General features: G+C 42.7%; 2 protein-coding genes across 2 annotated transcripts in view; both read right to left on the reverse strand.

The window, feature by feature from the left end:
• Window positions 1-1,189, reverse strand: part of MRLN (myoregulin) — a 44,240-nt gene extending 43,051 nt beyond the window's left edge. Inside the window, exon 1 of the mRNA XM_057530378.1 lies at window positions 1,076-1,189. The gene's annotated coding sequence lies outside the window, so the exon portion shown is untranslated. The remainder of the gene's footprint in view (window positions 1-1,075) is intronic.
• CCDC6 (coiled-coil domain containing 6) overlaps window positions 1-23,822 on the reverse strand; it is a 111,300-nt gene that overhangs the window by 579 nt on the left and 86,899 nt on the right. Inside the window, exons 4-8 of the mRNA XM_007170831.2 lie at window positions 23,296-23,399; window positions 21,208-21,368; window positions 14,331-14,487; window positions 11,281-11,381; window positions 1,076-1,200 (exon numbers count right to left, since the gene is read on the reverse strand). Of these exons, the coding sequence (XP_007170893.2) occupies window positions 1,076-1,200; window positions 11,281-11,381; window positions 14,331-14,487; window positions 21,208-21,368; window positions 23,296-23,399 (648 nt within the window). The remainder of the gene's footprint in view (window positions 1-1,075; window positions 1,201-11,280; window positions 11,382-14,330; window positions 14,488-21,207; window positions 21,369-23,295; window positions 23,400-23,822) is intronic.

The raw sequence follows: 23,822 nt of genomic DNA on the forward strand, positions 1-23,822 counted from the left end.
TGTAGACAGGACAGGAACAGCAGGTCAGAGGAGGCACAGACGGCTGGCTCAACCCTAACCCAGCGAGACTCGGAGCCCAGGCTGCCCCAGAGCGGACCAGCAGAGACCAAACATCAGCGAGGTCCTTGGTCATCCCTACTGGTTTCTGAACCAGTTTTCGTGAAAACTTCATCAAGGTAGAGTTTACACCGCCATCTATGAAAAAGCTATGCAAAGTCACTATGACACGTGCATCGACCGAACGACTGGACTTTCGCCCTTCGATGAGACAGTCCTAAAATTAAAAAACTGCTGTCACGTCCTCCCCTTAAACCTTTTCTGTTCGTTGTATGTCTCCAGTTCCTTCCGTCCCTCAAACAAGTTGTCAATATCCTGAAAGCTACAGCTCAACCAAAAACGTTCCTGCTTTAATGTAAAGCTCATCAAACCAGCAAAACAGATTCAGAAATATCTTACATGCTTTTTTTAGAGAATGGGGTTCTTCTTTTCAAGATTCCCTCATTGGGAATACCCTCAGTTCTACCCTATTCTCAAATCCCTATTAGCGACATTTCTAACCGGTCTATTAGTCAACTAAATAGCCAGCTCTAATGAAAACACTCCCCTGAGCAGAGTTTGAACCAGATACACTTAAGGTTCCTTCTAATTCCAGGAAAGAAAATTCTGGATGAAACTAGAAACAAGTCTAATTTCAGGAAGAATACTGAGGGTCAGTGAACTGCGAAAGTGCGGACAATAAATATTTTAGACATTATGGCAACCAACGATAATTCGCTATGGCAAGGAGCTGGCTAGAGTTCAAACGAGGCATAGGCCGGAGGTCAAATTACGTTTCACAAAGGGCAATATTTCATAGAAAATGAAGGTGAAGTTTTGCCTCCTGGGAAGGATTTTAGTTTCAACACCAGAATGCAGCATCAAACTGTTGGGAGGTCTCTAGAAGTTTAAGGTGAACTGAAGGAAGGAAGGAAGAAGAAAGGTAAATGTCCGAGGACATCAATGTTGGCTCCCACGGAGGACCAGTCGCTACCACCATCAGGAGTAAAGCGCTGCTTCCTGCCCCATGGATACTCACTGTGATACCGTGGGATGCTCCCATATGCTGCACATGAAGACCTGGGGAATTGTAATAAGACATTCCGGCTCTAGTCAGTGAAGTTGGTGGCGTGAAACCAACTGTGTGACTTGCATACGAGAGACCTGAAATATAACAACAACTTGTAAGTATTATTACAAACTCAACTATCTGGTGTCTTTAAGCATCTAGGAGGCTTTAAAATGCAGAAGTTCTTAGTCACCCACAAAAATGCAAACAGATAAGAGGAGTGGTGGGCTCACCAAATGGCCTGCTGGATGGATAACAAGGGATATAAAAGTCAAGCCGTGCAACAGACTAGACAGCCCAGAAATAAGTGCACACATAAATGGTCAGATAATCTTCAGTGAAGGTGCCAGGAAAATGCAATGCGGAAAGGGTAGTCTCTTCAACAAACGGTGCTGGGAAAACTGGAGATTCATGCGCAAAAAGAATGAAAGTGGAGCCCTATCTTACACCATACACAAAAATCAACTCAAAATGAATTAAAGACCTAAATATAAGACCTGAAACCATAAAACTCCTAGAAGGAAACACAGGGGGAAAGCTTTATGACATTGGTCTTAGTAATGATTTCTTAAATATGACACCAAAAGCACAGCCAGCAAAGCAAAAATAGCCCAGTAGGACTACAGCATACTAAAAAGCTTCTGTTCAGCAAAGGAAATAATCAACAGAAAGGTAACCTATGGAATGGGAGAAAATATTTACAAACCATATATCAGATAAGGGGTTAGTATCCAAAATATGTAAGGAACTCCTACAACTCAAAAGCAAATAAACAAATAACCTGATTTAAAAATGGGCAAATGACCTGAATAGACATTTTTCCAAAGACAACATACAAATGGACAATAGGTATATGAAAAGATGCTCAGCTTCACTCATCATCAGGGAAAAGCAAATCAAAACCATAATAGGATATCATGTTACATCTGTTGGGATGGCTATTATAAAAAATAAAAATAAAAAACATTTCTAAAGTGTTGGCAAGGATGTGGGGAAAAGGGAACTGCTAATGGGAATGTAAATTGGTATAGACACTATGGAAAGCAGTATGGAGCTTCCTCAAAAAATTAAAAATAGAACTACCATATGATCCAGCAATCCCACTTCTGGCTATTTATCCAAAAGGATTGAAAACAGGATCTTGAAAAGAAATTTGCACTCATGTGTTCATTACAACACTATTCACAGTAGCCAAGACGTAGAAACAACCTAAAAGTTCATCACCAGATGAGTGGATAAAGAAAACATGGTACATACATACAATGGAATATTATTTAGCCCTTAAAAAGAAGAAAATGCCTTTTAAAAAGAACATGGATGAACCTGGAGGACATTATGCTAATATAAGCCAGTAACAGAAGGACAGATTCTGCATGATACCACATACATGAGGGATCTAGGTCAAACTCACAGAAGCAGAGAGCACGACAGTGGTGGCCAGGGGCTGGGGTAGAGGAAATGGGGGACTGTTGTTCGATGGACACAAAGTTTCAATTTTATAAGAAGAATAAGTTGTAGAGAGCTATTCCACAACACTGTGCTTTTTTTTTTTTAATTTATTTTATTTTTGGTTGCTTTGGGCTTGTGGGCGTTCTCTAGTTGCGGCGAGCAGGCTCTTCGTTGTGGTGTGTGGGCTTCTCATTGTGGCGGCTTCTCTTGTTGCGTAGCATGGGCTCTAGGTGTGCGGGCTTCACTAGCTGTGGCATGTGGGCTCTAGAGCACAGGCTCAGTAGTTGAGGTGCACGGGCTTAGTTGCTCCGCGGCATGTGGGATTTTTCCAGAATAGGGCTCGAACCCATGTCCCCTGCATTGGCAGGTGGATTCTTAACCACTGCGCCACCAGGGAAGCCCCATTGTGCTTTTTTAACACTACTGTACTGTACAGTTAATAATGTGTTAAGAGGGTAGATCTCATGTAAAGTGTTCTTATGACAACTAAAAAAAACCAAAGTCAAGCCCTGACAGGAGTCCAACTGAGATGTACAAAAGTAGAAGACATGAGAAGAAACAAGAGTAAAGTGGAAAAAAATAGAGCAAAGGGGTAAAAATCAGATGCAAGAAAAGGGTAAGTGTCAAGAGATATACCAATAATAACGAGACAAAACCAATGGGTGTGTATAGCAGCCACAAAGCAAACAAAAAAACCACCACTGAGAACTTGGCAACTTCAGGATATTCAATGAAGAAAACAAAAAGCCCTATATATGCCAATGTTCCCCCCAAAGAAACTGATATTTAAGGAAGAAACACCCCCAGCCCACTATAACCTTCTGCATAGTCTTCATCTAGGACCCCAGAATCAGCTCCAAAGTTTAATGCCCAGATCTTAGTTCCCTGACCAGGGATCGAACCCATACCCCTGCAGTGGTCGAGCAGTCTTAACGACTGGACCACCAGGGAAGTCCTTAAAGACACTCTTCTATAGTGTCTTTTGACGTCCACGGTTGAGACATGCAGCCATCACGCCTATCTTTAGTTGTCCTGTCCCAGAATTTGTCTGTGCCCTCAACGTCTATTGTTAAGAATTTTATTTCTTGCTTTGACTATCAACTAGTGTGCTGCTTTCTATTTGACATATTTCCATTTCCAATTGTGGATTTTTGGTTCGCATGTATAAAATGGAGGTCTGGGGTAAAGCACAAGTCTTTGGGAGCTCAGTGGTCATTTACTGTGACTTGTATTTGTATCGCAAGAACTTCGTTCAGCTTGGGGAGGGAAGAAGAGGTTTTCTTTAAACAACTTTGGGAAATACAACCCTAATTCCATTTCTTATGAAAGTGATGAAATTGAAGAGAAAAGCTTTGAGAGTAGGTCCTTATCCCCAGATAGAGAAGCTAAGGGGGTTCGATTCATAATACAAAATAAATAAATAAGATCAAGCCCATTGTCCAGTATGACAAGGTTAATGATGAGTAGCTTAAACTGCTAATCACGAATCTTCAAAGACCGCCTAGTGCCTGCCCAAAAAAAAAAAAAAAGTCCCTTCTCTGGCTATTAGAAAGGCCTGCTTTTGGCTCCAAACTATCTCCTGATGTTCTAGGCCAGTGGTTCTCAATACCGAGAATCAAAGCCCTCGTCCGACCCCAAATCAAGTGAATCCGAATCTATGGGGAGCAGGGCCCCAGGGCAGCCGGTGATAAGACCCACAGTGACCTGATCACTTTTGATTCTGACCTCCACGTCTCAGTTCCCACCACGGCCTTTGCCTGGGATGTCTTCTCTTTACTGCAGGACTCGGTTCCTCCTTCTCCCCTTGTCAATCAGGACCTCACTCAGCCTTTGGAGGGGCAGAGAGCCCAGACTCCAGAGCCGACTGCCATATTATCTCGGGCTCTAGTTCTGCCACTTGGTGCTGAGCGACAGTGGACTTTAGATCCCTCAACTGTGAAATGAGATTATCACAGTGACTGCTGTAAGGTTGTTGTGAGGATGAAATGAGTGCCTGGCACAAAGGAAGGGCTCAGCATGTTTCGGCTCATTAACCACTCCTGCAGGGCTCTTCTCAAAAGCTCTCTAAGCTGGTAGCTCTTTCTTCTTTGAAACTCTCTTTATTTAGCTTTTTTTTTTTATTATACCTTTATAAAAAAAAATTTATTTATTTATTTATTTATTTATTCATTCATTCATTCATTCATTTATTTATGGCTGTGTTGGGTCTTCGTTTCTGTGCGAGGGCCCTCTCTAGTTGTGGCAAGCGGGGGCCACTCTTCATCGCGGTGCGCGGGCCTCTCACTGTCGCGGCCTCTCCGGTTGCGGAGCACAGGCTCCAGACGCGCAGGCTCAGTAGTTGTGGCTCACGGGCCTAGCCGCTCCGCGGCATGTGGGATCTTCCCAGACCGGGGCTCGAACCCGTGTCCCCTGCATTAGCAGGCAGATTCTCAACCACTGCGCCACCAGGGAAGCCCTATTATACCTTTTAATTTTATCCTAACTTCTTATTTTGAAATAGTTTGTGATTCATAAGAAGTTGCAAAAATACTACAGGGCCCCTGTCTACCCTTCACCCAGCTCCCCCCAGTGATATCCTACATAACCACAGCACACTGTCAAAACCAGAAAACTGACACTGGTCCAATACGAGTGACTAAGGTACAGACTTTATTTGGATTTCATCAATTTTTAATGCATTCTTCGTGTGTATGTGGGTACAGGTGTAATTTTTATCACCTGTGTAGATCCAAGTAATTATCACCACAATCAGGATACAGAACTGTTACGAAACCACAAACAAGCTTCCCTGTGTTGTCCCTTTATAGTCACCCCTTCCCTCTAATCCTAACCCCTGGCAACGACTGATCTGTGCTCCATCACTGTAATTTTGTCACTTGGAGAATGTTATAGATATGAAATCATATAGTATATAACCCTTTGAGATTAGTTTCTCATTCATCACAATGCCCCTGTGATCCACACAAGTTATTGTGTGTATCAAGTTAATTCCTTTTTAGTGCTGGGTAGTATGTCATTGAGTGGATGTACCACAACCTAACTTTTTAGGGGATATAAAATACATAAAATTCGGGCTTCCCTGGTGGCTCAGTGGTTAAGAATCCGCCTGCCAATGCAGGAAACGTGGGTTCAAGCCCTGGTCCAGGAAGATCCCGCATGCCACGGAGCAACTAAGCCCGTGTGCCACAACTACCGAGCCTGCGCTCTAGAACCCATGAGCCACAACTACTGAGCCCGTGTGCCACAACTACTGAGCCTGCGCTCTACAGCCCGTGCTCCGCCAACAAGAGAAGCCACCGCAATGAGAAGCCTGCGCACCACAATGAAGAGTAGCACCCGCCTGTCGCAACTAGAGAGAGCCCATGTGCAGCAATGAAGACCCAACACAGCCAAAAATAAATTAATTAAATAAATTTTTTAAAAAAACTATAAAAAAGGCATTGCTTGTTAAAAAACAAGCAAACAATATATACATACATACATATATATATATATATATATATATATATATATATATAAAACTTATTATACTTGGCCTTATATTAAGATTATTTTATTTCTTGTGTTTTGTCCCCTACTTCCCTAGGTCCTATAAGCTCTTAGAGGCCAGAGACCATGTCTTACTAGTTTCTGTTTTCCCTTAATCATCATGCATCTGACCCTCTTGCCCAGGAATACAATAAACGATAAGAATCCCAAAAAACCTAGGCAGAAAATATCTCCTAAACAGAATACTGTGGCTTTATAAAGCTATTCCTGGAATAAATTGCTCTTGCTGTGCTATACAAATGCATTAACTAGACTAAAAATTTTTAAGATTTATTTCATTGTCCACAAGCTCAAGACAACAAATTTTAAAAATGACTCATGAAAAGCAATTCATGACCAAAAACCACTGAGCAAGATGAATCAAGATACCAAAGTGTATAATCCATAGAAAACCAACTACCTAAAGGAAAACTGCAAGAGGTCGGGGGGACAGGGAGAGGAGACACTTGAAAACACTAAAATATTAACACTGCCTTTGGATAAAAGGATTCTGGATGAGTTTATTTCTGCTTCTTTATACCTTTCCGACTGCCCCCAAATTCCCTCTAATAAATCTTTGCTAAAGGAAGAAAAAACAAACAAACATCGTCAAACCAAACTAAAGGCAGACACCTTCTGTTCCTTTGAAATTTATCTTAGTTCCACAAGTCAGACATGTCTCTGTTAACATTCATACGCTAGAGATACGACTTCCTCTTTAATCCTCTCTGATCTGGCTCTGTCCCCATCACTCCATCAAGGCTGCTCTTGCCAAGGCCAGCAGTGTTTCCGTGGTGCCAGGTGCACTGCTACTCTCCACCCCTCATGGCACTTGACCTTGGGACAACGATGGACAAAGCTGACCCCTCCCTTCTTGCTGAAATGCTTTATCTTAACCTCAGTGACATCGGATACCAGTTTCCCTTCCCCTTCCCTGGTAGCAACTTCCCAATCTCCTTCGCCAGGTTTCCTCCCGCACCTGACCTCTAAATATTACATCCTTCAGGATCAGATGGGAGGGTTTTTCTCTTCTCCCTCCATCTTCCACGACTAGGTGATTTCATCTATGTTAGTAGCTTTCTTTAAAACAAATTTTTTATTTTAGAATTGTTTTAGGTTTACAGAAAAGTGGCAAAAATAGTACAGAGAGTTCCTGCATCTCACACACTCAGATTCCCCATTATTATTATTATTATTATTATTTCTTTTTTTTTTTTTGGCCGTGCCCCGAGGCTTGTGGAATCTTAGTTCCCCAACCAGGGATCGAACCCAGGCCCTCGGGAGTGAAAGTGCAGAGTCCTAACTACTGGACCACTGGGGAATTCCGACAGATTCCCTATTATTAACTTCTTATGCCAGTGTGGTACCTTCATCACAACTAATAAACCTATGTTGACACATTATTATTAATTCAGGTCCATATGTTATCTGGATTTCCTGAGGTTTTGCCTAATGTCCTCTTCCTGTTTCAGGAACCCATTTAGGAAACCACATGCTATTTAGTTTTCATGTCTCCTTAGGCACCTCTTGGCTGAGGCAGTTCCTCAAACTTCCTTGTTTTTGATGACCTTATCAGTTTTAAGGTGTATTGATCAGGTATTTTATAGACAGACTGTCCCTCTACTGTCTGATGTTTTCCACGTGGTTAGACTGGGGTGATTGGTTTTGAGGAGGAAGACTACAGACGTAAAGGGCCCTTCTCATCACATCGTATCAAGGGTACATACTACTGACATGACTGACCATTGTCGATGTTGACCTTGATCTCCCAGATGAGGCAGTGCCTGTCAAGTTTTTCCTCTGTAAAGGTACTTTTTATTTTTAAAATAGCTAAGAAGTTTTAAATTATTTATTTAGTTATTTATTTTTGGCTGTGTCGGGTCTTAGCTGCGGCACACAGGATCTTCGTTGTGGTGCGAGGGCTTCTCTCTAGTTGTGGCACACAGGCCCCAGGGAGCCCGGCTCTGTAGCTGTGGTGCCAGGTTCCAGAAAGCGTGGACTCTGTAGTTTGCAGCATGTGGGCGCTAGTTGAGGTGCGCGAGCTCAGTAGTTGTGGCACACAGGCTTAGTTGGCCCGCGGCATGTGGGACCTTAGTTCCCTGACCAGGGATTGAACTCGCGTCCCCTTCACTTTAAGGTGGATTTTTTACCACTGGACCACCAGGGGAAGTCCCAAGGTACTCTTTTTTTTCCCCCTCCCTTTCACACTGTATTCTTTGCAAGGAAGTCCCTATCTTTAGCCCACATTTAAAGAGTAGGGAGCTATTTCCACTTTCGTGAGGATGGAGTCTCTATGTCAATTATTTGGAATTCTTCTGTATAGGTGATTTATCTCTTCTCCCTTGTTTATTTACTTAGTCAGTCATTTGTATATATCAGTGTGAACCAATGCATATTTGTTTTATGTTTGGGTTATAATCTAATATTACATTATTTATTTTATTGCTCAAATAGTTCCAGTTTTGGCCTTTGGGAGCACTTTCAGTTAGCTCCTGTGTCTCTTGGACCTATCCTCACCTTTTCGTTTTTTGAGCTTCTCCTTACTTTCTGGCATTACCAGATTGTCCATGCTCATCTTGTATGTTCCCTGCCCAAGGCCCTAGAAACATCCGTTTCTTCAAGGAGCCCTAGTTCTTTTCACTGGAGAATGGAATTAGATACCAAGATCTGGGTGGTGGGTATGCCTGTTGCTAGTGGGGTGTAGATCCTTTTTAAAACTTCATTATTCCCCATGGCTGATGTAGGCACATGAAAATATGTTAACTGGGAATGTCTTTTTCTTAGGCTACATAAAATAGTGAACAACCTGAAAAAAATTGTTGGAAAAATAATACTGTCCCTCTATATAATCCACATATATAAATCCACATATAAGCAAGAAGATTTTTCATAAGTACTGGGAAATGCACCTTTCAATCAAATTGTGAGATAGCCCTCAAAATATTCCAAGTCAGTGAAAATGCAAGACTGCCAATGCCAACGTTAACCAGAAATGGTAAGGGAGGAAGAAGAGCCAAAGTGCTTAAAATGGAAATGAAAACTATACAAACAGCATAATTCCACTAAAGAAGTGATTAGATATTCTTAATACTGAGAACCACAAATTCTTCCAATAAAAAATAAAGTGAAAAGAAAACTTGAAAATTCAGATTTTGCTAATGTATTATGTATCCAATGGACTAGATTAGAATAGGAGTAATGCTACCGCCAAATAGGAGATCATAATCTACTTTGACGATATTATAGAACTTAAAATATGGTACAAATGTTCTCACTAAGGATGGCTGAGAGAAAAAAAAAAATCTAGGTGTTACTTATTATGATGTAGTTTAAGGGAAAACCAACTAGCTTGTCTATACAAGCAAGCCCCACATTACAGGAACAGGGGCAGTGAAAGCCAAAATTCTGTGCATGGAATAAAATCTTCCTGCAGAGTATTTGTTACCATAGAAGTTAATATTCCCAACCAAGGCCTCACTTTTGTTTTTTTCTTTCTTCAATGACCACAACACTATATTTAATGAATTGGAAGTTACATGCCTGTAGGTTTAAATAAATCCAAGAGAACATGAATTTATATCAGCATGAATCAGCATCACGATCAACTATAAAAGCCTCCCTCCTTCTTGCTTCTTCCTAACTCATGACTTCCTTTTACATCAATAAATCAGAAAGCAAAGACAACCTTTATGATGGTAACGAAACCCAAGTGCTATTTGGGGAAAACTGAGAGGCGGCTAGGGAGAGAAGCTTCTGGAGAGACCTCAAGGCCACTGCAGAGCAGGAGAAACAGATTCAGGAGCATCCTCTGGGCGAGACCAGCCAAGGACTGCGCTGTGGATCTACAACAGAAAGCCCTTTTGATTCGCAAACAGCCCGTCTTCCCCCCCCCCCACCCCCGCCCCCCGTCAGATGCCAGAGAGCATGCCGGCCCCAAGCGGACAAAAGCTGCCACACTTTGCGTTGGACTTTTTAAAGATCACCCCTCTTACAAAAACAAAAAGTCACAGCAGCACAGTGCTTGGGCTGGATCCTAAACTCACAAAACCAAGCCTCTTCTGCCTGCCACCATCCACGGCCACCTGCGAGGCTGCAGCATTTCCCCTTTGTCAACCTGAAGGGCGTCCCTGGTGTCTAATTATTACAACAGACAAAATGAGATGTCACCCTAACCTGAAGCTGTTTTACTGTTCAAACCCACGAAACCTTTATTGCTGCCACCCTTCTAAGCCGTCACCTCACTTTACTCTGTGTGAAACTGCTCCCCCACCTCCCTTCCCCCCTCCCCACACACTTTTTTCCCCAACTCTGTTGAAAATCTGTTTACCAGTGAGCACAAGAAGATCAGCCTGGACGCTTCAGTCACAAGACACAATCTCTTGGCAGACTACCTTTTCTTTCCTCCTTCCACCCCACTTGCCAACCACCCCCCTCCGGCCCCCTGCTTCCTCTTTCTTCCCTGCTGGATCATTTACTTGCCCTCCTGGTCCGAAAGCCCCATGCTGTGCGGGTACCGAGCCAGAGACCCTGGGGAGAGAGTTTTTCAGGGTCAGATGAAGACAAGCATGCCTTTGAGGGAAAGGCTTCTGAGGAGCAAAGCCAGAGGCAGAAGCAAAACCAGTTCCTTCTTGCGCGGCTAGGGCCGAGGCCCACTCCCCCATCAGTGGAAATAGCAGGAGGCAGCTCGTGCTCGAAAGAACACAGGCTTTGTGTGAAGCGAGACATGCCCTGCCTGGCCACTGCCACTTCCTGGCCACGTGACCAGTAGCTACAGAACCACCAAATGACTGCTTCCTCAATTTTAACACGACGCCTGCGTTAATTATTCTGAGGATAAAAAGGAGATGAGGTATGTAGACCATAATGAGAGAACCCATAAAAGATATGCTATGATGCATCTCAGAAATCTGCCCAAGGTTTCTGTCAAACCACCGGCACTTAAAATCATAGTCAAAGACAGTCTTCTTAAAAAGGTTTTTTAGAGTTAAATTACTTTTTTGGTTCCAGAAAACCACCAGCTGACACTGTTTCAAAATTGCAAGCTAAGACTCAGTTGTGATAAGCACTGATCGTTTCTGATGTTTTTAGACAACGCATGACCACTCTCTGTTCACAAGATTTTCATATGCTAGAAGGGAATGTATTTAGGGCTACGTTAAATACAGCAGAAACAGAGGTAGCTGAGAACACGTACTCACCAGGTGATATCGGCCGGCTAGAACTGGGAGAAGGTGTGTAAGGGATCGGGCTGGACACAGTGCGAGGTCTTAATCCTTGTGCAGACATCTCGTTAAAATACCTAAGAGGAGTGGAGGAGATGGTTAGAGCCGCCTGCATTCCAGCAGTTCCTAAGAAAGCTCCTGTGAGAAACTGTTTGGGGTTCACATCTTGCGGTCAAACTCCTGAATGTTTAGAAATCAATGCTGTAGTGAGGAGACATGTATAATAGGGACTCCGGAGCCATGCTGTTCCACTGCTTGGCAAAGCTCTCTCCCCAGGGGCACAGGTGAGGGAATCCGGGGTGTTTTCGCTCAGGATGGAGGCCTGGTGACAGAGCTGCGTCATGCAACAGAGAGGACCAGGCTTTTCTCCATCACACTATGGCTATGTAGAAATTCAGCACCGCTGTCCCAAGAATTAGACAAATCCACATTCTAGTGGCTACCTGTAAACTGTTACTTGAAAGGCAAAACCAGACAAGCCCTCTGAGACGCATATCATCGAATTAGAGATATGTGATCCCGTGAAATGGATGTCAATTGTCTACAAGGCAGGCCTTGTTTAACAAACAGTCACGTGTTCAAATGCAGAACGTGGAATATAATAAATGACACATGGGCTGAGCACCTCTGCAGGTCACGCCATGCCGGGTCTGACTTATTACTGGATTCGGAAGTCACATCAGGCCTCACTTTGTGAACAAGCACAGAGAACTGATGAGGAGGAATTTCTGCTTGAGAGACTCCCTAATAAGCGCTCCTTCCCAGGCCTTCTGGCCAAAGGAAGGAACGGCCACATGTGCAGGCGTTTCTATCCCAGGAAACATCTCAGCCCTGATATGCAACCAGTTCACGTGAGGAACTTTAACATAGGTAGTTCTATGCTAGTTTATTCAACTCAAAGAAAACCAGACTCCCAAGTTCGGCATGCACCTCTCAAGGAGCTACCTACCACCAATTCTTCCTACTCTCTTTAGCACGGCCCACCATAGTGCCACCAGGCTAGACCTCTTGTACTCTACAGCCAGTGAGGTGGCTAAGACCACCTCTTGGTCTTTAAGGAATTAATTAAACACACTTGTAGACGTCTCAAGTGTCTGACTATTTTCTTTCTCCCAAATAGGACATCATCATTCCCAGTAGAGAAAGCATATGTCTTTATTCAACAGCTGTACTCTACCTGGGATAATCTGACCTAAAAAGGTAAGGCAAACCTTCTGGAGTGAATACCAATTCTGGAAAAAAAAATTTATCTGGAAAGCCTGAAGTAGCTTCAGTGTTGTCACCACAGTCAGAGGAATTGTCCCTCAGAGTATGTCGTACTCAAAATCAAGCACAGGGTACTGTGTGTGTTAATGCATGCTCTGCTCCATGTCTTAAGGTAGTTAAAAAAGTAGTTAATAAGTTATCTACTTTGTAGCTTATGTTTTCAATGAAATGGTTTTCAGAGGATAAGAGTTTCAGAAAGAATGAGACACTGTCTGAAGCAGATCAGTGAAATTCACAGTTAAGGTTGATAGCTTTATCATATAAACTTCTGAGAAAGAATCCTCTTTATTCTTTTCAAATGAGGAAGATATTTTTTTAAAAAACAGATTTAAGTCTGTTTTTTATAAAGTTTTTTAACTTATAAAAGTAGATCAGGAATTCCCTGGCGGTCCAATGGTTAGGACTTTGTGCTCTCACTGCTGAGGGCCTGGGTTCCATCCCTGGTCGGGGAACTAAGACCTTGCAAGCTGTGCAGTGCGGCCAAAAAAAAAAAGTACATCTTCATTATAGAAAAATTTACATTTTTCATGAAACGATAATACCACTGTCCATAGCGAATTAATCAAAAGCCTTGTTAGCCCTCTGGATCTATTCAATAAGAGAAAGAGAGTGCTGATCTGCTAACACCGCCCACATGTGTCCAAACAACATGCTCTGGCATCAACAGCTAGTACCAGTCCTCACAGCCGCTGGCAGACCCGGGTCTGAGGCCCTGGCTGCCCAGCCCAGGTGCATGCTGCTTATCTTTTTTTTTTTTTTTAATATTTTATTTATTTATTTATGACTGTGTTGGGCCTTCGTTTCTGTGTGAGGGCTTTCTCCAGTTGCGGCAAGTGGGGGCCATTCTTCATCGCGGTGCGCGGGCCTCTCACTGTCGCGGCCTCTCTTGTTGCGGAGCACAGGCTCCAGACGCTCAGGCTCAGTAATTGTGGCTCACGGGCCCAGTCGCTCCGCGGCATGTGGGATCTTCCCAGACCAGGGCTCGAACCCGTGTCCCCTGCATTGGCAGGCAGATTCTCAACCACTGCGCCACCAGGGAAGCCCCATGCTGCTTATCTTAACGATCACCTCACTCCCAAGTGCAGAGGAGGCGGGCAGGTGGGGAAGGAAAGGAAAATCTGGGTGAGCGAGGAGAACTGAGACATGTCCTCTAGTTGACCAAAGGATGCCTCTCTTACTCCAGCCCATTTCCCAGTGGGACAGTGGGGGGACTTGATATTGAGACCTGAGCAGATAAATGCACTGCGTGAGTTCTATTTTTGAAAAGTAGCTGCAAAGAGGTTGAAAAGTTACCAAGCGTGTTAGAACAAAGCCTCTGGCTTTCAGCAACTTCCACCCACCCCCCGTGGACTCTTTCGCCCCCTGGATGTATTCGCTTCCTCAGGCTGTACCGCGCACCACCTGCTCACCTGTACCTAGGGATTAAGATATGCGCCCATGTTCTAAAGAGACGTGGCCCAGGATGAGGCGATTCAACGACACCTGCAAACGCTGCCTCCCGACACAAAACCCGCCTCCATGTCTGTCCCACTGAGTAATTTGGGAAAGGCCATTGTTTTTTTGTCTTTTTGTGTTTAAGGAGGATGGTCAAACATCTTCGTTTATCCCATTCTCAGCATCCGCACTGAGGCCACGGAATTCATCATCACAATAAATAAGCGTGCCTGCCATCTGCTGCCTCATCTTACAGGCAGGAGGTGAAGAGGGGCTGCAGCCTGGGCTGCTGCTGTTTTCCCGAGGCTCGTGAGACACGCACGCACCTTTCATCATCCATCTCTAAGCTGGACTCGCTCTCGGAGAGCTGGCGACAGAGGGCCTCTCTTCTCTCCATCTCCCTCTGCAGCTTCCTCTGCAGCCTCAGGTTCTCTTCCCTCATGTGACGTTCCTCCTCCAGATACTGCGCCATTTTCTCGGAATCTGAAAAGCCAGAGTTCTCAATTACACCACGGTCCGTGCATATTCCACTCTTCAGAAAGACGACGGTCCAGCTCCTGCGCCACAGACCAAGAAGGGCTGAAAGACAGCCATTCTCACTCTCCCAAACACAGACGAGATCTGGATTTCAAGTGTATCCCAAGTACCAAGGTTGACCCACAATTTGCATTTAGAAAAACAGACGAAGAGCAGTGCTGTCAGGTTAGGCATCTTCCATCCTGCTTCCCTGCCTTCTAAAGCGCTTTATGTAGAGGAAGGAACGCTGGAGCTACGTGTGGCCTGAGCAGCTCCCAGAGCTCCCGCTATACTGCTGGAGCGGAGAGGGAAGGGGGTCCAGCTGGGGAAGCAGACTCAGCCCACGGGCTCCCCTCCAGGCACCAGTTCTGCTGCCTGTCAACTCCAGACACAGCGGGGTAGGTCACCGATGGGAGCACACCCATAGGTCACACTTGTTAGCACACCCCCCAGTGCACTGGGAGGTGAGGGGGGGAGAGGTTTGCACACGGAGAACCAGTGTACTCAACGTGCTAGGTAACAGTTATAGATCTTTTTATAAAACTAGAAACTGACAGAATAAGCAACTTTAGATCAATATTTCGAATCAGTCTAGTTTTTGGTGTCTGTGTTACTGTTTCCTGACTTATGCACAGTCTTTCGGAGTCAAACAGCAGGTAAAGACCTACATGCAGCCAGCCAGGATCTTGGGATAGCACCATGCTTATGACAAATACCCCTTCCCTGGGAGCTGCCCCGTATGCAGAGAGGTCTCTGCTACAGCGCCGGCCAGAGCTAACCAGCCCCAGGGCGAGACGCTGGACCCAGGCTAAGCCAGCCAGGTCATCCTTCCTGCGAATCTGAAATGTGGAACTGATACCTTCCTGGGGCTCTGGAATCTCGTTCTGCTGAGTTGCCTGGACCCACTGTAACCCCTGCCCTTCTGAGTGACTGTGCAGGATTCTGTGGCATGCTCCAGCGTCCTTCCAGGCAAAGGGAAAACATGACCCGCCCCGCTTTCCTGGTTTACCTCAGACACAATGTGTTGTTACTAAGTATCTTGAATACTTATCTTGATATCTTGAATATCCTTATTTCAGAAATTCAAATGAAAATACCAAAACTATTAAACACTATTATGTGCACTAAACACCAAATCCCTGGGCCGTTTTCAATCTACCCAGAAACCCTGCTGTCTAATCCAGATGCAAAAATCTCTTTAATGGAAGGCATGCTGGGAAAATATTTACAAAGTACACTTTTCATATAAATGATTTAAGCTATTTCATCCCAAATATGTCAGCAGATGGAATTTTTCACTTGCTCTACAGGCATCGCTACATTGGCCTCTTGGAGTATCTACTGTTTCTAGACTAGAGGGACAGTTGTCGGAGGAGGTTGCCTTTCTTTTCCATAAATAGGAAAGCTTCACAGAACTGAGGACTCATGAGGCTTTGAGGATAATTACTGAAGAGGAAACACTGTCTTTCAAAGAAAATGGCAATCCTCTAGCATGTGGGGAAACCAGCAGGGGTATCCTTAAACAATAAGCTACCGACAAGAACATCAGTCACCAGGAGTGATGGCTGAAAAGACCTCCTGGCAGCCTGGCAATTAACCCAGAAGCTGGAGGCACCGAGAAGGCACCAGGCCCACAGCCTCTGGGACTGAGAGACCCAGGCACAGATGGCTGACGCCGCGGCATTCCTTGGGTGCCCTCTGCTGGCTACCGCACACCTGACTTCAAAGGACTAGATTTACTCGCAGGAGTCCTCCTCTTTCTCCCACAAAGAGCTCCCTAGGACTTAGGGGCCAGAGGTTATGACGTCCCCATCTTCAGCCATCTCACAGCAGTTAGTCAAAGATAGTGTCAACTGAGGGTGACTTACAGACAGTCTCCCAAGAGATGATTCCTACCTGATCCCAAGGTGGCCTGTACCTTTTAAATTCCCTTTCAGGTTTATGGCTAGAAAATACTAGCCATATTGGATGGGGGTGCCCAGACCCCATCCAAACCACTTAAATCAGAATCCCCGAGGATGAAGCCTCTCCACTGGTCTACCAAAAACTCCCCAGGGGACTCTCATGTCAGTTGAGAGCTACTGGGAGAGCGGTTCAAGTTCAGACACCGCTGGACTTGGGGGAGAGGGACCAAGTGCCCCAGGAGCTTTCACAGTGGACAAAGTTATCCAACCTAAGGAGGCAGAGGCAGGTGGATGAGGAAAGTCATTAACTCATACTCTTCTCCCAACCCAAACCGACTGTGTGCAGCTAAGTGCCACGGCTTTCCCTGTCCTCACAAAATCCAAACGGCACTTTACAGAAGCCTCTGTTGATATCCGCAGTCTCTCCAGAGACCAAACAGTGCAGTAGGAAGGAAGTAGAGGAAATAAGATATTCTTCCCAAATTTCTTCTCAAAATGTTGTCTGGGGAACAACAAGGCAAGTATATACAAGAAAGAAAAATATAAACTGACAGCCGTGGAAAGAGTTCAGAAAGCTGCTACAAGACCTGTGTCTGTCCAACACAGCAAAAACTCAAAAAATATCCTAACCTAAAGCAACCAAAATTTGAGAACTCCTTGATTTGTTTTCACGGAATACACATCCATTATGGTTCTCAAGCCAGGGTACATATCAGAATCACCTCTATTTAAAAAAATACAGAGGACCAGGCTCCACCCTTAGAGTAAAAGCCCAGCACCCTGGATGGGGTCAGACAGGACAGTGGACTCCCAAAGATGTCCACATCCTAATCCCTGGAGCCCGAGTCCATGCTGCCTTCCATGGTAAAACAGACTTGCAGATGTGATTAAATTAAGGACCTTGAGATGGGAACTCATCCTGGATTATCTGGCTGGGCCCGATGCAATCAGAGTCGTTATACAGGGAAGGCAGGAGGGTCAGAGTGAAAAGATGTGACAAGAAGCAAAGGTGGCAGTGGTACCAATGCAAAGGAGTCACGAGCCAAAGAATGCAGACAACCTCCAGAAGCTGGAACAAGCAAGGAAATGGATTCTCCCTTAGAACCTTTTACAAGGAACCAGCCCTGCTGACACCTTGATTTTAGCCCAGTGAGACCTATTTTGAACCCAGGCCTCCAAAAAAACGTGATATAATAAATTTGTGTTGTTTTAAATTACTAAGTTTGTCAGCTCATTCAGCTCAATATCAAAGAAACAAACACCCCAATCCAAAAATGGGCAGAAGACCTAAATAGACATTTCTCCAAAGAAGACATACAGACAGCCACGAAGCACATGAAAAGATGCTCAACATCACTAATTATTAGAGAAATGCAAATCAAAACTACAATGAGGTATCACCTCACTCCTGTTAGAATGGGCATCATCAGAAAATCTACAAACAACAAATGCTGGAGAGGGTGTGGAGAAAAGGGAACCCTCTTGCACTGTTGGTGGGAATGTAAATTGATACAGCCACTATGGAGAACAATATGGAGGTTCCTTAAAAAACTAAAAATAGAATTACCATATGACCCAGCAATCCCACTACTGGGCATATACCCAGAGAAAACCGTAATTCAAAAAGACACGTGCACCCGAATGTTCATTGCAGCACTATTTACAATAGCCAGGTCATGGAAGCAACCTAAATGCCCATCAACAGACGAATGGATAAAGAAGTTGTGGTACATATATACAATGGAATATTACTCAGCCATAAAAAGGAACGAAATTGAGTCATTTGTTGAGAAGTGGATGGATCTAGAGACTGTCATACAGAGTGAAGTAAGTCAGAAAGAGAAAAACAAATATCGTATATTAATGCATGTATGTGGAACCTAGAAAAATGGTACAGATGAGCCAGTTTGCAGGGCAGAAGTTGAGACACAGATGTAGAGAATGGACATATGGACACCAAGGGGGGAAAACTGCGATGAGGTGGGGATGGTGGTGTGCTGATTTGGGCGATTGGGATTGACATGTATACACTGATGTGTATAAAACTGATGCCTAATAAGAACCTGCAGTATAAAAAAACAAACAAAACAACTAATACTAAACTTTCATTGGGTTATTTTTATGGAAATATGTTAATATAAATGTTTCAGACATTACATGAAATTTCTAAAAATCTTATATGTGTATGGAAATATGTATGGAAATATGTTAATATAAATGTTTCAGACATTACATGAAATTTCTAAAAATCTTATATTTGTATTTGTATGGAAATATGTATGGAAATATGTTAATATAAATGTTTCAGACATTACATGAAATTTCTAAAAATCTTATATTTGTAGTTGTATGGAAATATGTATGGAAATATGTTAATATAAAGGTTTCAGACATTACATGAAATTTCTAAAAATCTTATATTTGTATTTGTATGGAAATATGTATGGAAATATGTTAATATAAATGTTTCAGACATTACATGAAATTTCTAAAAATCTTATATTTGTATTTGTATGGAAATATGTATGGAAATATGTTAATATAAATGTTTCAGACATTACAGGAAACGTCTAAAAATCTTATATGTTCTGGTATAATGTTATAAGTAATAATCCTAGTTATTACTTTAAAATGTATATCTCAGAAATAACTAATTTTCTTGTCAACTGCGTTATTATGAACTTTCATCAAATCTTTAACCATGGTCATTTTTAAGTCTTTTGTCATTTACAGACAGTTCTGGGTGTACTCTGATGATTTTGCAAATATGTTCCTATAAAAGGGTTTCATCTTCAAGAAATTCATGGAAAAGACTCTGACAAGTACAGGTTTCTGGTAACTGACTGTACTGCTGAACTGAATGAATAAGCATTTTCAGAACTCTAATGAAAAACTGATGAACTCATAAAAGTGCTAACAAAAGATCAAGATGAAAAAAAGAAATTAATTACATGGGACTGAGTGAACTGATGAGGATGAGTATAATTTTTGTGACTTTCTGTCTGAATTAAAAAAAAAAAATCCCACAAGGACTCAGAGGAAAAGAATATACAAATCAATTTTCACTGCAAAGTAAAGGAGCTGTTACAGTGGAGGATTACTGGACTGAATGTCAATATTATGACATAGTATAAGTGTGTTTCATGTTTGGTAATTGCAATCATTGTTGCTTTTGTTGTGGTCATCCATGTACAATGCTTGGTGTCAGTCTATTTATCTCTTGTAAAAATAAAAAAAAAAAAAATAAATAAATAAATAAATAAATTACTAAGTTTGTGCTCGCTTGTTAACAGCGGCAACAGGAAACTGAACACACTGTACTTCTTAAAGGCTCCCAGGATAACCTTGATGCACCCATCCCAGATGCGCTACTGGACTAGGACTTGAAATCAACTTCCGAGAAGAAAACATAAAGATAAGAAGCACTGAAATTTTAAATGCACATTTCATCTGACTCAGCAAATCCACGCCGTGGAATTTACCCTGAAGGTGTTCGTGCACAGGTATCAAACGTCTGTACGGAGATGTTCACTATGGTTGTAGCATCACCACCCAAAGGGGTCTGTTGGTAAGGGATGAGTTAAATAAGTTACAGTGTATCCATACACTCAAATACTACACAGCCTTTAAAAGGGGGAGGGGACTCCCCTGGCGGTCCAGCGGTTAAGACTCCGCGCTTCTAAAGCACGGGGCGCGGGTTCGATCCCTGGTCCGGGAACTAGGATCCCACATGCTGCACGGTGCAGCCAAAAGATTAAAAAAAAAGGGGGGGCAGGGGGAGCAAGGCAGCTCTGTATATATTGGCAGGGAAAAAACTGTAAGACATAGTAAGTGAAAAGAAAAATGCAAAAGGGTATGTTCATTGTGCTACTATTTGTATAAAAGAAGTCTATACACACACACACCTGAAGAATATATTAAAAATGTGTTAATTGTGAGAACTGGGCAGCTGGGGATCAGGGGTGAAAGGGAGACTTATTTTTCCCCCTGCATACCTTTCACTGTATTATCTATTCAAATAAGTTGAATGGCCTAAAAACCAAAACAGAAGAAACCCAAGTGAATGCACAGTGACGTAATCAAGTGTCCAGAAATTAGTTCCTTTGATTTCCAAAAATAAAAAGGAGAAATTTCAAAAGCATTTTATTCCTCAACCACCATGAACAATCGTTAACTGAGGCCAAATTTCGATAGTAAAGGAGATAAACACTATTCTCTGCCTAATGCCCCCAAGTACACTGAGGTCTCCTGCACTGCTTCTGTTAGCACCATCCGAGAGATGAACACCAGGGGGAAGGTTAGAAATAGTACCTCCGATATAAAATAGATAACTAATGGGGACCTACTGTATAGCACAGGGAACTCTACTCAATATTATGTAACGACCTTATACAGGAAAATAATCCAAAAAAAAGAGTGGATATATGTGTATGTATAACTGATTCACTTTGCTGTACCACAGAAACTAACACAACACGGTAAATCAACTATACTCCAATAAAAATTAATTAAAAAAAAAAAAGAAAGAAATAGTACCTCTGATTCTGGACCATCCTGAAATTATGTGATTTTCTAGAAGTATTCTAAACTATTTGCCCTGCCCTACTGTAATTTTTTTTAAAATAATCTATTCCAGGATGACAGACACATGAATATGTACTAGCAATGAAACACAATATGAATTTGATTTATACAAATTCAATAGTAAATATAGGTAAAACTCTGTACTTGGTAAGTGGATTAATTCTGTGGACAGATGACCAGCGACACCAAGGCTACGTACGCTGTAACTGGGCAGCTCTCAGTTGCTTCTTCAGCCTCTCCACTTCATTCTTTAAAAACCTGATGTGTCGCATCATGTTTTCTGGAGAGTCGATCTCCATGGAGATGTCTCTAGGCGATGGGGGAGCAGACACCGGCTGGTCTAATTTCTCCTGCAGGATTCTTCATTGAAAAGAAAATTCCAACAATGAAAAACAGTTTGCCTTTAAAACACAAAACGCTGATTTGATGCTCACCATCGTCTATTTAAAACATACACGAATAAGTTCTCAGCAATCAGATAAATAAAAGACAAAAACAACAAATTCTAGCCGGGAGGTTTAACAGCATGCTCATGTTAATCGCCAAAATTCATTGAATTGTTTAACCCCTGTGCCCGTTTTCCATCAACTTCTGGTCGCCCTTACCTGACAGTCAAGTCAAAGGGCAGAGCTGAAGGAGCCCCCTTCCTTCTTCTCCTTTCAAATGGCCACTGGTAATTAAGCCTTACTGAAAAAAACGTCTGTAACACTGGCTTCTGATTAGCATGCCGGAATACACTGGGCAATCAGAATGATCCGCTGACTAAATGGTCCACATGCTGGGTTGGAGGGAACGGCGACACTGGAGGAATTTCCTCTCAAGGCTTTCAGTTGAAACTTACAAACTACAGACTATGACTCTCCTTGGAGAGTGACATCATGTAACGAGACTGACTTCTCAACTCCCCTCCTGAAAAACCAATCCTGAGGGTATGGCAAACTGCACTGAAGGCCCTTTGCTTCTGGCCACAGCAAAGGTAAAAAGAGTTAAAAAAAACAAAAACAAAATGTACTGGGTTAATAACTGGTGGTGCCACCTTCTCTACCAATTATCATTATTTTGAAGCACATAAAACATGAATATTCTACAAAATGACAATTTCATAATGTTCGATGCAATAACTTGGTACTTATATACATAAAACCTCCCACTGCTTTTTGCAAAGGAAGACAGACTGGCAACAGACCTCTCTGCCCCTTTTATAAGCTGCTGGGAAGTTTCTGGTTTAGTTTGGTTTTCACCTTTCTACCTCTGAGTTTACCCAAGTGCAAACTGTGAATTACCTTCAGGCCTAGCCTTGCTGAGAAAACTAGTAGGTAAAATATTGTAATGGTCCCTCCATCTATGATATGAAATAATTTTTCAAGCTTCAATTTATTAGCACTACTGTAATAAGGCAAAACACAGCTGATTCAACTACTGCTTGAATAATTCCCTATATATACACCTCAGATTGTCAGTTTTCTTAAAGCCTGGGGTATGGCTCTATGTTGCAAATCTTGAGATGAACTCAATTTATGGATGTTCATCCAAAGTACTTATGGAAAATGTCTCTGGTTAGCAAACAAAAGATCGTGGTGAAGTAGATGAATGAATATTTTCAAGGAGCTCCCTTTCGACACCCAGACGCACATCCCACCCACAGAACCTCCTGCCATTATTCAAGCTCTGCTCCACCCACCCCAAAGCACACAGTACTTGAATCTAAGGGCCGAACCGGCCCTCGCACACAGGGGTTCAAGAAATACGTGCTGCTGAGTATTCCATATCCATGTACATACATTCAACACCAAGAACCCTAACCTTAAATATGTACCAGTATTTCTTTATAGCAAGTCTTAAACACAGAGATGATCATTTTTCTATCAAAATCTCAGCCTCCCTAATGAAGTACCTTCTAGAAATGTGTGATAATCCACAGTACATAGCACATATCCTAAGCACTTCAGAAAATGAATGGGGAAGCCGGTTCAATTAGGTAAAAAGCTGGAACTGCAACATTCCTCTAGAACAACAGAGGTGAACAACAGCTCCTTAGTGAATTTCTTCATAGGCTTTAATACCAAATGAAAAGAAATTCTACCGGGTCAGTGAGGGAGAAGTATAAAGAAGTGACCAACAGGAGGATAGGCTATCAACATTTTTCCCAATTGTCAAATTAAAATGATGTGCATCAACCAAGGAATTAAAATGTCCCATTGTCATTCCTCGGTCACACCCAGCAAGCTACCCCACTCCTCCAACACACACATACATACAGAATACCGAACAGCAAGACTAAACAAACCGCTTTTCAGCTTCAAGTTTATCCATCCTTTTCCAGAGACGATTCACTAGTGCCTCTTGTTCTTGTTCCAAAGTATTTTCAAGGTCAATCTTCTCTCGTCTCAGCTGAAGGAAGGAAAACAGTTTTACTGAGAATTGTAGACCACTTAAACTTCGTTAATTAGATTTTTTTTGATTGGACCATTAGGACCCCATTTCACGGAGAAAACCGCAAAGGAATGGCCAATTTTCTGGCACAGACACATTAAGCGCATCTAGTTCTTAAACTTTGAGAACAACGAGACAGGTTCATTCTTTGATGTTAAAGCTTAATTGCTATCTGGTACGTGAATCACAGTGGTTGCTTCAGCATTTATTCAAGGCACATGGAAAGTCTTCCTTAAAGAGGGTTTGAGGAGTTCTGCTTACTAGTTGTCCCAGGACTTAACTGGGTTTGTCCCCACAGTCCTGCATGTAGTTCAACATTAAACCAGAAAGGTTATATTACTATTTATATAAATAACTCAAATACCTGAAGACAATTCTACG

Source organism: Balaenoptera acutorostrata, chromosome 16 (assembly GCF_949987535.1).
Source record: "Balaenoptera acutorostrata chromosome 16, mBalAcu1.1, whole genome shotgun sequence".
In the NCBI taxonomy this organism is placed as follows: Eukaryota; Metazoa; Chordata; class Mammalia; order Artiodactyla; family Balaenopteridae; genus Balaenoptera; species Balaenoptera acutorostrata.